Source organism: Temnothorax nylanderi, unplaced genomic scaffold (genome assembly GCF_030848795.1).
Source record: "Temnothorax nylanderi isolate EJ_2023f unplaced genomic scaffold, tnyl_v1.0 TNYL_tig0009_pilon, whole genome shotgun sequence".
NCBI lineage: Eukaryota > Metazoa > Arthropoda > Insecta > Hymenoptera > Formicidae > Temnothorax > Temnothorax nylanderi.
This window is the reverse complement of record NW_027249071.1, coordinates 1,897,440-1,910,894: the sequence shown is the minus strand read 5'-3', so window position 1 is coordinate 1,910,894 and position 13,455 is coordinate 1,897,440. Positions and strand designations below refer to the sequence as shown.

The window sequence follows — 13,455 nt, the reverse complement described above, 5'->3', positions numbered from 1 at the left end:
TTCGGATTACTCAAGATGTTATCGGTTTTATTTATAAGCTGTCAATGTGGCTATTTAAATCGCGAAGTATCTTTCGCAAAGTAACTTCACGTAACATTGACCTTACAAACCGACCTTATTTAAGCACAGAAATCAGACGGTGGGAAAAATGTTTGCCAAATAAAAGCGTTCTTTTGATCATTTCTTTGAGGCTCTCTTTTTCCAGTTTCGTGTAAATCGGAACGGACGATAAAGACCAGACGCCTTAATGAGATACGTGAAATAAGCGTAACGTGCGAAACGACATAACATTTAACATTCTTTCGCTCGTTTCCGCGATGTTTTTATTTAATCGACTCGCTATACGTACAGAAAAAGAACAAATAGCACGCGAATGCGTCTCGAATAGAACACTGCATAACTCGTAACAGAGATGTGTTTACGGCCATTAGTGACGTATTCGACGTAAAGGAACATTCTCGAGTGCCGGTTTTCCTTGGGTAAATTTTTGCTCGAGACTGGTATGCTAATTCATCGGCAAGAAGTCGTCGTTGGCGTATAACGTATAATCGTGCACATTCAGCATCTTTCAGCCCGACCGATTTTCACATCTCGTTCGTGCTTATCAATCGACTCTGAAGGAAAGAAAAAAATTGTGTCTGCGAACGAATCGAGACGTATCGTCGCCGCAAAAACGTTGGTCGAGCCTTTCACAATTTTTCAGTTTTTAATGATAAATATGAAAGACAGAAATAATTTTCCAATTTTACGTAGAATACATTCGGATCTTTGTTCGATTTTTTTTTGTGCGATTTATGGAATACGGTACTTCTTCGCGCGATATAGTCTCCGGTAATCCGGCTTTATTTACGGGAATTCATATTCGCCTCTTCACAATTACTGTACTCTTGATCGAATGGTTCCGCCGTATCTGTTCGCAGCCTGCCCGAGTGCTCCAATTTATAGCTACCAGAATGCTTAATTTTCGCTGATAAAGGGACTATATTCAGTCAACGGCAGAAGGGCCCAGCCTAATTAGTTTCATTTGGATAAGTTGGTACTTGGCCCGGTTTATTGTCGCGCAGTCGGTAGCATGGCTTATAAAGTGGCCCCTCCATTGTTCCGGACGCGATATCGTTCAATAGTAGTCCAAGCAATAGTGCAGCACCACCTCTTATCGTGGAACTTTATTGCCTATCGAAACGCGATTGGACGAAGGGAAATTCGTGCTCGTTCTCGGTGAAGCTATATTTTAAATCGCGCGAAATTTGTTGAAGTATCGCGAAACGATAAAATATTGTTCTACAATTAAACAAATAATATTTAAATAAGCGATGCAATGATTGCTTTTCGTTAGTTGTATTTTTGTGCGGTACGCTCGTGCCTACGTGCAACTGACAATACACGTCGATTACGATCGCTATTACAAAATCAACGGCACGATATTACTTAATATAACGGCCTTGAATGTAATCTCTGCTTTAATCAGGAACTTGCCTCGTATCGTGATTTATCTATATGAGGAGGTGCAATAAAATAATGTATACGTCAGTCACGTGTATCTCAATTTGATCACATCGCTCAGATATTGATAATTGACAGAGTGGACAATTACGCGAAATTAGATTCTACATACGACAGCAATGGCATTTAAATAAAACGAATATTTTGCGGTGTATTCATTACCTATCGTTACGCGAATGCTGGATGACGGATCGTAAATGTTACAGAAGCCGCAGATTTCTGTGCGCCGCTAATTCACACACACACACTAAATGTCACGTGATTAAGTAGTTAAATTTCATTATTGTAAAATTACAGATAGACAAAATTTGCCCGCCGTTTGATCCTTTGTTGCGCCATGCACGGACAGGTTCGATTTTAATCAGCGGCAGAGCCGAATTCGCGTTTGTCCGGGTCTCGCATTACGAATTCTGCGTGCTACATCGAAATGATTAAATGATTAATAGATTGATATCGCAACGCGCTTTTCTCTCGATACAGTGCATCGTTTCCAACTTTATTCGTGACCTTCCGACGAGTGAGCCGCGGTGAGTCGGGGGCGCATCTTTCAACGCCTCCTCCAGGTGGTCCCTCTTCCTTCCGATCGGGTGAACCGGCCCGAGGATATTGAACAAAGAAGACGTAAATGCGGCCTTGCCCTTTCGAGGCAACCTCCATCGATCGGCGACGTTTCATCCGTGTAAATATGCGTCCGTTCGCCGGCCGGTTACGTGGCGTAGGAGCATGAATCGCGTCTGCACCACGTCATCGGGACGCGATGAAGAGAGATCGCGGGCGAATCAGCGTAGCACGACAACGCGGTGAAGCGACCGTGGCGGATCGCGTTCGCGCGGATGGCGTAGATACGTGTGTGTGCGAACGACGATGAGGAGTACGAGGAACGTATAACGCGATGTCCGACTCCAGTGGTGGCTTGATAGAGTTCATCGGGTCGACCGTCGGCGTCTGCGGCGGCGGCGGCCTGAAAAGATGCGGGGGCGGCATGAGCTCGCCCGCCCTGAGTGCCGGCACCATCGGCTCGACCGGCGGACTTCCCAGGACCATGTCGACCTCGGCGTTACGAGTTCGAGCGCCCAGGCGGGCGCTCTTCTGGGAGCAATGCTTTGACAAGAGAGACTTGTAAGTCTTCCTTACGATCGATGCCTTTCAGCCTTTCCCCGTCGGCGCCGGGTTTTTTCGGTGATGTCGAAGAGAAGAAGAAGCCTGCCCCTCGTTGTCCCCGATACAATTTCAGAGCGAGAAGCTTTTCCAGCTATGCGGATATCCGAATTGTTTCGGCCTTAAATCTATTTTTCATGTCGTGTTTTCGATGTATATGATATGTTTCCGTCGTTCAGGAATGATCCTCTTCATTTTTCTACGCATTACACGATATGTTTCACATGGATATGTTACGCTGTACGTACTGTTAAAGCCTCGTACGATGCGATATTGGAACGAGTATATCCTGCGTTGTTATAGATTTTCTTAGTAACCTACATACAGACGATCGGAGATGCTTTATGAAGGATGCCCATCCATTCTTATGCCAGAATAGACGTTCCGGCAGAATAATTTCTGGAAGACTAACGGTTGACAATAACGACTGACGTTTAACCCACTTCTTGACTGCAATAATGTTTCGCGGGAAAATGAATTGTTCATAAAGATACCCAACTAAATGCATTATACGAAATGCAATCTTCAAATCTCGCAACGGCGAACATTCGAGAGATTGCCCTCGGAGTGCGGGATGACGTAAAGCTTGAATATACGAGATGTATCTCCGTCGCTCGGTTCGCGGACTGTGGATTATATCGGAGTTTGATAGAGTTGAAATTCTATCCCGGCACAATACACAAAATAGCACACTTTGTTGAAATGATTTGACGCTGCAACGAATCGTATGAGTCCGTCGAATCTCATCGACATTCTGATAAATTCTAACGAGCTGTTAAATATAACGGATATCGCGAATTAATGTTAGCCAGTCAATGTGAAAATTATTTCTGCTGCACGTTTTTTTTTAAATAAATATTATCTGTATCGAAATATTATACAAAGATTATCATATCTGCGTCTATTTCTCTATTTCTGGCGTCTATACATTTTTTCATGTCAAATCTTCCGATTATTGCGCGACAGAACGCGTTGGCAGATGTTCAAGGAAATAGTTCGTAGAAATTCGCTCGGTTTTATTAGGCCGCAGTATATCAATTTGGTATAGGTACCTTTAGCGCGCAGTGCCATTCGGCAAGTATAATACAAGCTAAATCTGATTAACGAACGTCGTGGGGATAGGCGCGCCTTTTGGAAAACGGCCAGCCGGTCTTCGGAATTTCGGCGATCACACATGTGACACTTGATCCACATAGATACGTGGAACACATCGTTCTGTTTGGCTGGTGTCCCAGCCACGGAGTCACGGATAACGACGGATCGTTATTCCCGCAGAATTATCGTTATCCCTGCTTGATTATCGGACGTTTATTAAGGAGTGTATGCGGAGCGACGTGAATTCTATTTTAAGACCGCGCGATACTTAACGGGATCCTTATGTTAGATTACGAAACAAGACACGAGATGATTATGTAAACGCGGTAATTATGCTGAATCAATGCGTGAATTAATGAGAGCATGTATCGGGAGGAGGTCAAGGAAAAGATTTACGTCATTGTGGAAAAATATATACGTATGCCAGGATTGTGCATAATTTTGTGATACAAGTAAAGATTGGTCCTTCGTGTGGAAAATTTATGAATGGCAATTACAATAGGACGCCGTTGCAGTATCGCTAGAATATTTTCAGCCGTGATGTTCATTAGTGCATTGAGTCTCTGTGGTGCAAAATGTTTATAAATAGATTTATCCACATGGATTTTAATTAAAACATTCCAATTTTTTGTGGAAATATTCATTTGTAGTTGATCAAGTTTTCTTTCATGCTCATGGATACTATTTTGAATTAACATATGGCTGAACAAATTTTAGATGTTTATTTCAAAGTTTGGAATTTATTTGGGTAGGTAAAACAGAATTGAAACTTCAAATAACTTAGATAGGAAAAATACAGTATTTTTATGGAAGGTTTATTAGATAAATATTGTTCTTTAAATATTATTTATCAAACATAAAGTTTTACTTTTCGATTTAGGTTTGTTTTGGACATATTGTTTAATCTACTGATACTACTATGCAAAATATTAGCAGCGGATGGTTGAAAATTATCGATGCAGAGGATTGTCCGACTCGGTTTCTCCGGAATTTTGAAAAATTTTAATGGGATTAGCTGTAAATAAACCAGGATTTTATCAAGACATATATGATTTAACGTGCAATTTAGTTAAAAGAAAGATAGTTTCTCCTTGAAAAGCAAGATTGGAAACTTTCAAGTTGTACAATCGAACGAAGTTTGCAAGTTGCATACCAGAAATTTATATGCGATGCTGCTTGATTTTTAGAACGAAAACGGCGAAAGTTCCGCGAACTCTGTTAACAATGCATTCATTAAATAATTTTCACTTGATATTGCGTACTCGGCACGTAATCTGCATTACCTACTTAGGTCTTTTAAATTCCTCGAATTTGTATTATTAATTTTTCATCGGAAACCTCACAGATATTTGATGAAACGATGATCATACACCGCGACATGCGATATTTCGCATTGAAGCAGACATCCAAATGATCGAAATTAAAATTTCTGTGGTGCGCGAGCACCACTTTCGTCGAATGATCAGATGTTATTCAGCGAATATTGCGTTTCATATTCCGCTTGCTTGTCAGTTTGTCGGCCTGGCGCGGGCGGCCTGACGTTATCTGGCCTCAAAGCGACACACGCTTGCGTTCGCTTTAACCTTGTCTGCATTCCAAAATTCACTTTTATATCTGCTTGCGTAATCACAATATTTGGCTATCGGTTTCCTCCACTACATTACCTGTCAACTATTGATTTACTATCAATTATACAGATGTTTTCTCATCATATATATACGCAGATCGATTGCCATGTTCAAAACAATTCCATTATTGTTATAGTCCGTTATATATGTCCGTTTCACGCAGCGGACCATCCGCGGCCATTAATTTATTAATCGGCATTAAATTGTCGGGCACATATATCATTACCAAAGTAAATATTTTGCAAAACAGAAAAGATATAATTCACGTGGTAATTTATACGCGACGATAGTTTTGTTCGATTATATTATACATGCGTTTCATAAACGACGTTATTCAGTCGTCGATCATAATAAAACGAGTGATTTATATTTTATATCATTAATTAGAAATTTGCTCAATCAATAATTTTTTCTATTTCTTAATAGGTTTTTCCCACATTTTCTTTTGGTTTCTTTACATAATCGCAGCTTCAAAATTTTATGTAATGACGTGACAGCCGATGCGCTCAATATTCTGTGTGAATATGCTGCAAGCTGCAAGTGCGCATCTTTTATCGTATTTTTTTTTTTTATAGCAACCGAATCGGCCGTATCGATTACGGAAAATAACCATCGCGGTAACTATTTGCCGCTCTGACGCATGTAAAAGAAACCGTTCAATGATTTGCACTGCGGTCGCATGAAGAAAATACGGTTCCCATGGTGAAAAGAGAATGCTTTTCGCTGTATACGCATTGGCTGAGTACGCGCTAACATTAAACGAGCATTTCTGTAATCTCGCTGTATTATACAGAACGTCGCCAGTAGATTGGAACGTTACAAAAAACCGATGAATGAGACGTTTCATAAACGACGTTATTCAGTCGGTGATCATAAAGCGAGTGATTTATAATTTTATATCATTAATTAAAAATTTGCTCAATCAATGACATAGCTTCTGGACAGCTAATTAGCAACGTTGTTAGATAATAATATTATCATAAATGTTTGACATGTACAAGATTTGTTGCGCAATCAGCGTTGGTAAAGGCGGCAATAACAATGTTCAAGCGCGCAATTTTATTGAAACAAAAGCGTGCAGCTAATTATTTGTTCGATTTCATTTTTCATTTATTTAGTTTTTGAAAAGCGATGATGGCTTTCCATCAAATTTTTGTCAAGAAAAAGTTAATTTTCAAACAATAGAAAAATCGATAATTCCAAAAACTTCACAGAGACATGAAATTTCAATAAAGTTATCCAGGCTTCTATTTCCCCAAAAATTCGAAATGTGAATAGTATTGAGATGAGAATAAAAGAGAATGTAATCAATAAAAAGCTGAATGTGAATACAGAGCGTGCTGCTCTCTCTTTCTCTGCTCGAAGAAAATTTTACTAGATACATAATAATAATTCCACGTAAAATCCCGAAATTTTGTTTCCATAGAGAAAGAAAAGTAAAAAGAGAAAGAGTAAATCATGCTTCCACAATTCTATCGGAAGTGTAGTATGTCAGTCAGCTTTATTGCTTATATACTGTATGCTTTTGTAGACTAGAAAAAGACAAAAGCGGAGAGAAAGACAAATATCACTGTCCTCATATCGCTATTTACGTGTTTTCTTTCGAAATTTCGCTGCGTTTGCCGGACTGGCGCCTTGCGCGTACTGTCGATGCTAGAATTTCATATTTCGAATTCGCTCGCAATCGGACATGATTTCGCGGCCCTGCGCCCGTAATTTATCGGAATTTGCTGCCTCGTGTCTGACCCGCGGCGAGATGAAAAGTCACCCGCTTGCCCAGGAATTTGCGGAACAGCCGGAACATCGTAACCCGTATATATTTTTGCGCTTGCCAGTTCTTCCGACGACTCCATTCGTGACGTATATCGGGTACCCAGGCGACTTCCATATTTATCCTTCGATGTTTAAAGAGAATTACAGCGAGCGTTTTTTAGCTACATCGGGACGACCCTTTGCCAGTGGCAACGCCGAGAGTTTACTCGGGCAATTCACTCCGGCAGGTCGAGCTTATTTATTTTCAGGCTTACAACGTCAACTTTATAAAAGCATTCTTACATCATAACGTAGACCGGTGACGTACGGCAAATATATGGAATTTAATCTTGTTCCTAAATCATTCCTCATGATATTATCGTTGCGACGTGAATGCGTTGCGCGATCGTATACGCTTTTCTCGAAAGCGGTGGCGGAAGAAAATGCGTATAAAATATATTTTGGAGAGCCCGTCTCTCGCTCGACTCTTTTTCCTCTCCAGACCGAAATAGAATAAGTTACGCTGCGACAATGTAGGCGCGCATATACCGGCATGTGTATGAAGAGATGGAATTCTTCTATAATCTGCGAACCTTCCTACCGCAATATAGATATTATAACGTACTTCTTGCTGAAACGTATTTCTACGCGGAGTGCTGCGTTTTTTGCTATTCTCACGTCAGAGAACCAATGAGAGACTTATTGCATATCGCGAGAGAGGATAAAGAGAATGTTTTTCTTCCCTTCGCCCACCCAATATTTTCCCCATAGCCAGCGAACTATAACTAAATTATTGTGACGGAAACCTATTTTCTACCTCACCACGGAGGGAAGATTTGTTACTTGTGTTGATTTTTCATTTCGGGAAACGCATCGAGAATAGCAAAAAGTTTAATGAAGCGAAAACGATTTGGAAATGATTTTCACTGTTAATTTATATAATGAGTAAATTTATTTAAATTGCGAATTTAAATGACATGGGAAATCGACATTTTTATTTATTAACGTTCGACGATCGCGATTATAAATGTTCTGGCGCGCTTGTGATTGACACAAAATTATTTTCCAAATAATTAATGGTAGTGCTAATAGGGAAGACCATCGTGGCATTTCCCGTAACTTATGACCTTTCTGTGATATTCATAGGGAAGAGTTCAATTCTATAATATATATATATATATATATATATATATATATATATAGTATTATATATATATATATATATATATATATATATATATATATATATAATACTATTATACATTCGCCTACGTAATTCCATGCGAAGTGATTCCAATTAAAATATGTTCTATAATCTTTTGACGCACAACGCATTAACTTATAATTTATTTATACCTCAATAAAAAATCACGAGATATTTATCGCAGAGATATTTTTTGTCGCATATTTAATTATAAATCACGAGAAGTTAAAAAAAAAATTAGTTGCGCGAATAAATTATCCTCTAAATTTTGCTTGGCAATAATACAATTAATCTACACATTGTGCGTTTTAATTTCATTAATTTACGCATACACATGTTTTTGTTGATGCATTTATCTTGGCGCACTACTTATTCTCACTTCCTTTGACTCTCTGTTATTGCGTATCTCGTCTGATGTATGCAATTAATTAGGATTACTTGCTTATGTGATCCTCTAGCGCAGCGTGCATATCTCAACTTAATCAGCGTATTAATATCATTATCATCATCGCGAGAGTGGAATATATGTTGCTAATTATATCGCTCGTATTAAGTAATCAGTTTTGCATGCGTATAGCGTAAGTCTCATGATAGTCATGATTGCCATTCGCGGCATTTAATTTTAGATTGAGATCCTTACATCCGCAACTAACATGATATCTAAGAACAGGAAGTTATATCTGCTTCAAAATATTATATCCAGAAATATTTTAAGGCAAATTTATTGTAATTACATCATAATTGATTCATTGACCTTTTACGGATGTATATATACATGTATCTATATACATATATCGAATTTCTCGATTAACCATAGAAATACAATATTAATAAAGTAAACAAGAAGTATCGTAATATCAACCTTTATACGATAATATAATTATAAGTTAAACAATTTGAATATTATATCCATAAAATTTAAGTACGTTTATTATAATTACATGCTGATGATAATGATATTAGATTAATTGCGTACATATGCACATGCGATTTTGGCAAACTGCCAAAATGCGATAATAATACAGTTCAGCAAGTAATATATTGCTTTATTTTTTCTCATTATAATGTAAACAAATTAAAAGCAGTTCCGAGCTACGATATAACGGTAAGATGTTCGCGTTATTTTTATCTTTTTTTATTTTAGTACAATTTATTCTGCACTATTTTTGACGTTAGCGAACAAACAAGGTTGATTAGTAATTATTTGAATGGCGGTCTTATTATTATATTATCCTTGAAGATTCTCATTGCATCAAAAGTTTACGGTAATTCCGCTGGTAGATGGAACGGGTAACATCCAAAATTATTCTGCTTCCATGATATTGTTCCCGAGGGTGAAACGCAATTTTCTCTCGCGGGAGATGGGCGAGAAGAAGCGGGGGATAAATAATTTGCTGATTACACCGCATGCGATTTCCTCCTGGCGTACGTTATGCACAATTTTGTTGGGGTGATATATTTTCCTTTAGGGCATTAAATCACGGTATATGCGGGGAAAATGTATCGTTGCGGAAACGCTGCGGAGAAAGAAATGCGAACTGAATCTGGAGCGATATCGCTCTTGGCTCTTTTTCCAAAGTAATGATCGATCACGACACATGCAACAGTTTTTCGAAGGGTGTGCTTTTCAGCGGAAAGTAAAATTAATTGTAACAGATGAAGTGGTGCGCAGCTTGGGCATTTCGAAGCCCTCAGCTTGCGTCGTTTTTATCGATGGGAGATTGAAAGAAGATATGTAATCTGAGTTTATGCGTTGTTCCACATATACACACAACGGCCGATATATATAACATTATTGTAGATATATTTGTTTATTGTTGTACCGCGAGATATTGTGTTAATTAGCCGTCTACATGTAGGAGGATGTGGGCTTAAGATCCGTCTGACGCAAAATCCTCTGTAATCTCGCTTATTATATGCGAAAATGTTTATCCACGTATCCGCTAAATATCGCCATTAATAGTGTAAAATAAGTAATCACGGTACGTTCTACGTGCGGGTGTTTCCCGGGTTATATTTAGAATATATTAAACGACCGTATCAACGCATACGCGCGCTATCAACCGTTGCGGCGATGCAAAAAAAAAATGGGACACATAAAATAACGAACGTGACCGTTAGATATGAGGAGGAATCGAAAACCTTAGAACATATATACCTGGAAAGGGAATGAAGAATGAAGCCTGTGTCGCCCGTGTCCAAGTTGGATGCGAGAGAGAACCACGTTTTTTATAAGGAAAGAAAAAGATAGATTAGTAACCTTCGTCCACAATGCGCAAACGCCCTCGTACATAGCCCTCCTACGCCTACTCTTACTCCTTACTCCACGCTTACTCCGTGTATTGTAGACGACGCTTGAGTGTCGGTGAGCCGGATGAGCGACGCAGCGACGCTCGCTGAGCGTGACGTCATCGCTGCGCCTGCGCATTGCGAGCAAAGGGGTTATCAATCTACCTCTCTCTCTCTCGCACCCAACTTGGACACAGATCGACAGATCTTTTCCACGGGAAGCATACAGACAATTCCTCTTCCTCAGGTTACTCAGATATATATGTTCTAAGTCGAAAACACGTCGCTTAACCTCAGAACAAATGGCGAGCAACCAGAGGGAAGCGGTGCAGATATATTCCGAAGGTATACTCGCGGGGACCGAAATTGCTAAAATTCGATGCGCGATAAGTCGACGTGACGCATGACGTATTCGTTGTCGGCGTCCAATTTGGCTGAAACTCGCCTGAGATTTCGGTGGGCGTAATGAACAAGAGGCCTGTACGCGCGATCGCGCAAACAATAATAAATTGGGAGCGCGAAAGAAATAGGAGTATCATATACCTATGGCCTCACCTGTCGGAGGCTTCAAACGTAATCTTTCGTCGCTCGCCGATCGGATTGTTTGTTTCGCATACTATCGGAGCGACTCGAAATCCGTTTACGATGTCGAGCTTGCGAAGACGCGCCCGCGAGAAGCCCCGCAATGTCTCTCAACAAATATTATAGGAGATACATTTCTGCGTATCGGCGAGTAAAATTCGCTTTTATCTCTAGAATACCGAAAAGTACAGTTTGTTTGAGTGTCATGAGTCTACGGCGCGATCCTACGCGAAATATTATTTTTCGTCGTAGAAAGAAACGCAGGTTTATTGAATTAGAGTTTTACGCGTGAAATCGCGCACTTCGCGGCCCGCTCTCTGATCTGCCAATCTTTTTTTTTTTCTTCTTTGATCTGACTTGATTTTCCCGCGTGTCGCGGACGAGATACGCGTCGATGTATGCACGTGTCTATGCCTGTTGTACATATATATTTAATGTATACGTGTGCATTGAGGACGTGAGGACGGAATGAGAATCACGTTTTGTAGTGTTATACCGAGCTGTGCCACGCCTGCATGCATACTTACCGCAAAGCGTAGTAAACGCGCTCAACTTTTTGGTAAATGATTCGTAGCAAGGCCGTTAAAACCTGACCCTACTGATAACACGAGCGGAACAGTGAGACATCGATGATGAACTGTGCCTTTTCTTTCGATTGCAGCCATGGCGAGGACCTCATCGTTACACCCTTCGCACAGATTCTTGCTTCTCTGCGCTCGGTCCGGAATAATTTCTTGTCGCTCACGAATGTACCGACGAACAAGTAAGTAGATTAACCCGCGTCGCTTAATATCACGCGGCTGGCTTGAGTTGCAATTGATATTTATCGTCTGTTTTCTTTGCAGATCACGAAGGAGTAGCGGCCAACAGGGCAGTAGTACGCCACAGCCACGGATTTTGGCGCCAGGAGGTAAAAAGATAATGCAGTATTACAATTAGCAACGCAATTAGCTTCGCATTTTACGTTATTTCCACTTTTGATGGATCTTTAAATTTATATATTTACGCACAGAACGCTAGTACTTCATTTAAAGTATTTGGCGATTTAATCTTCATTTAATCTGATTTAATACATTGAAACGCAACAATTAATTACTTTTTTCGATTTATCATTAATACGCGGGAAATTTCGTTACCTCTCTCTAAATAGGATTTAATGATCATTGTTATATCAATAACCGAATAATTTCTGTTAATTTCTATTTGTTTTTATCTTTATTATACTGTTCGTGAAATTGTATCACATAATCCTCTGTATTTATTAAACATTTATCACTTTACATGATATCCTTCAGGAATTTTTTATCATGTGTAATCGAAACTTGAGCCCTTCAATTTTTCCTGAAAGAACTCTATTTTCTCTCTTTCATCAATATTATATCAAGTCGTAACTTCATCTCCTTTTAATTCTCGAAGTATATATTCTAGCAAGAATTTTATATGCCTTGTTTCTAGGTTATATCAACTATTATATACAGCTATTCGTTCCGTGTATGACTTATTGAAGGAAGTCATAAAGCTCTTAATCAATTCCATTATGTCTGCCTCCTCTGAAGGAATACTTTCATTATTATGACCGTCGAACGTATGTTCTCAGTCTTTTTGCGAAATTTCCGTTTTCTTTTTATTTCTAAAATAGGTACCGTTTATTTTCGGAAGTGCTATTTGTTCTGTGTAAAACACTTAAAATATCTTATACATTTTTAAGAAATTGTATTAAGCTGTGAAAATAAAACAAAGCTTCCGGAGCGCTTCTTTAATCTCGATCACATTTGTATTGGAGTCTTCTCGGTAGATAAAATCTTTTGAGCGTTGACGTAGTGCCTGTTAGGAACAGAAAGACAGAAAGTGAATGCGAACACTCTTTGATATTTAATTTTAAATTTACTTCTTCGGATTTTTCAGAGGAGCCCTTCATGAAGCTGGCTGTAGAAACGATAGAGGAGCTAGACTGGTGCTTAGACCAGTTGGAGACCATTCAGACTCATCGGTCCGTGTCGGACATGGCATCCCTGAAGGTACGACCTTATCCGTTTATATTTCTTCTATCTCTTTCTGCAACATATTCTCTCAACGCTCGATTCCTCGTATATCTTGCAAATCTCAAAGAGGTTCTGTCTCGCGTTTTAGCCGTCCATATATAAAATGTCTCGCGAGGAATCCGTCAGACTTTAGGAATGCGTTATTCGAATGATTTTAAGCAGAAGGAGTCATACAAATGCGATTCCATCGGAAAGGTTGCAC

At 39.4% G+C, this 13,455-nt stretch overlaps 1 protein-coding gene across 22 annotated transcripts in view; it reads left to right on the top strand.

Annotated features, from left to right (window-relative positions):
* Positions 1–13,455, top strand: part of Dnc (phosphodiesterase dunce) — a 296,932-nt gene that overhangs the window by 241,982 nt on the left and 41,495 nt on the right. For 20 of the 22 annotated variants that reach the window (XM_071726336.1, XM_071726411.1, XM_071726400.1 and 17 more), the window contains 3 exons: positions 11,873–11,974; positions 12,057–12,121; positions 13,117–13,229. In XM_071726336.1, the coding sequence (XP_071582437.1) occupies positions 11,873–11,974; positions 12,057–12,121; positions 13,117–13,229 (280 nt within the window). Of the gene's footprint in view, positions 1–1,980; positions 2,623–11,872; positions 11,975–12,056; positions 12,122–13,116; positions 13,230–13,455 lie in introns of those variants that run through there. The other 2 variants (XM_071726422.1, XM_071726432.1) reach the window with 2 other exon arrangements.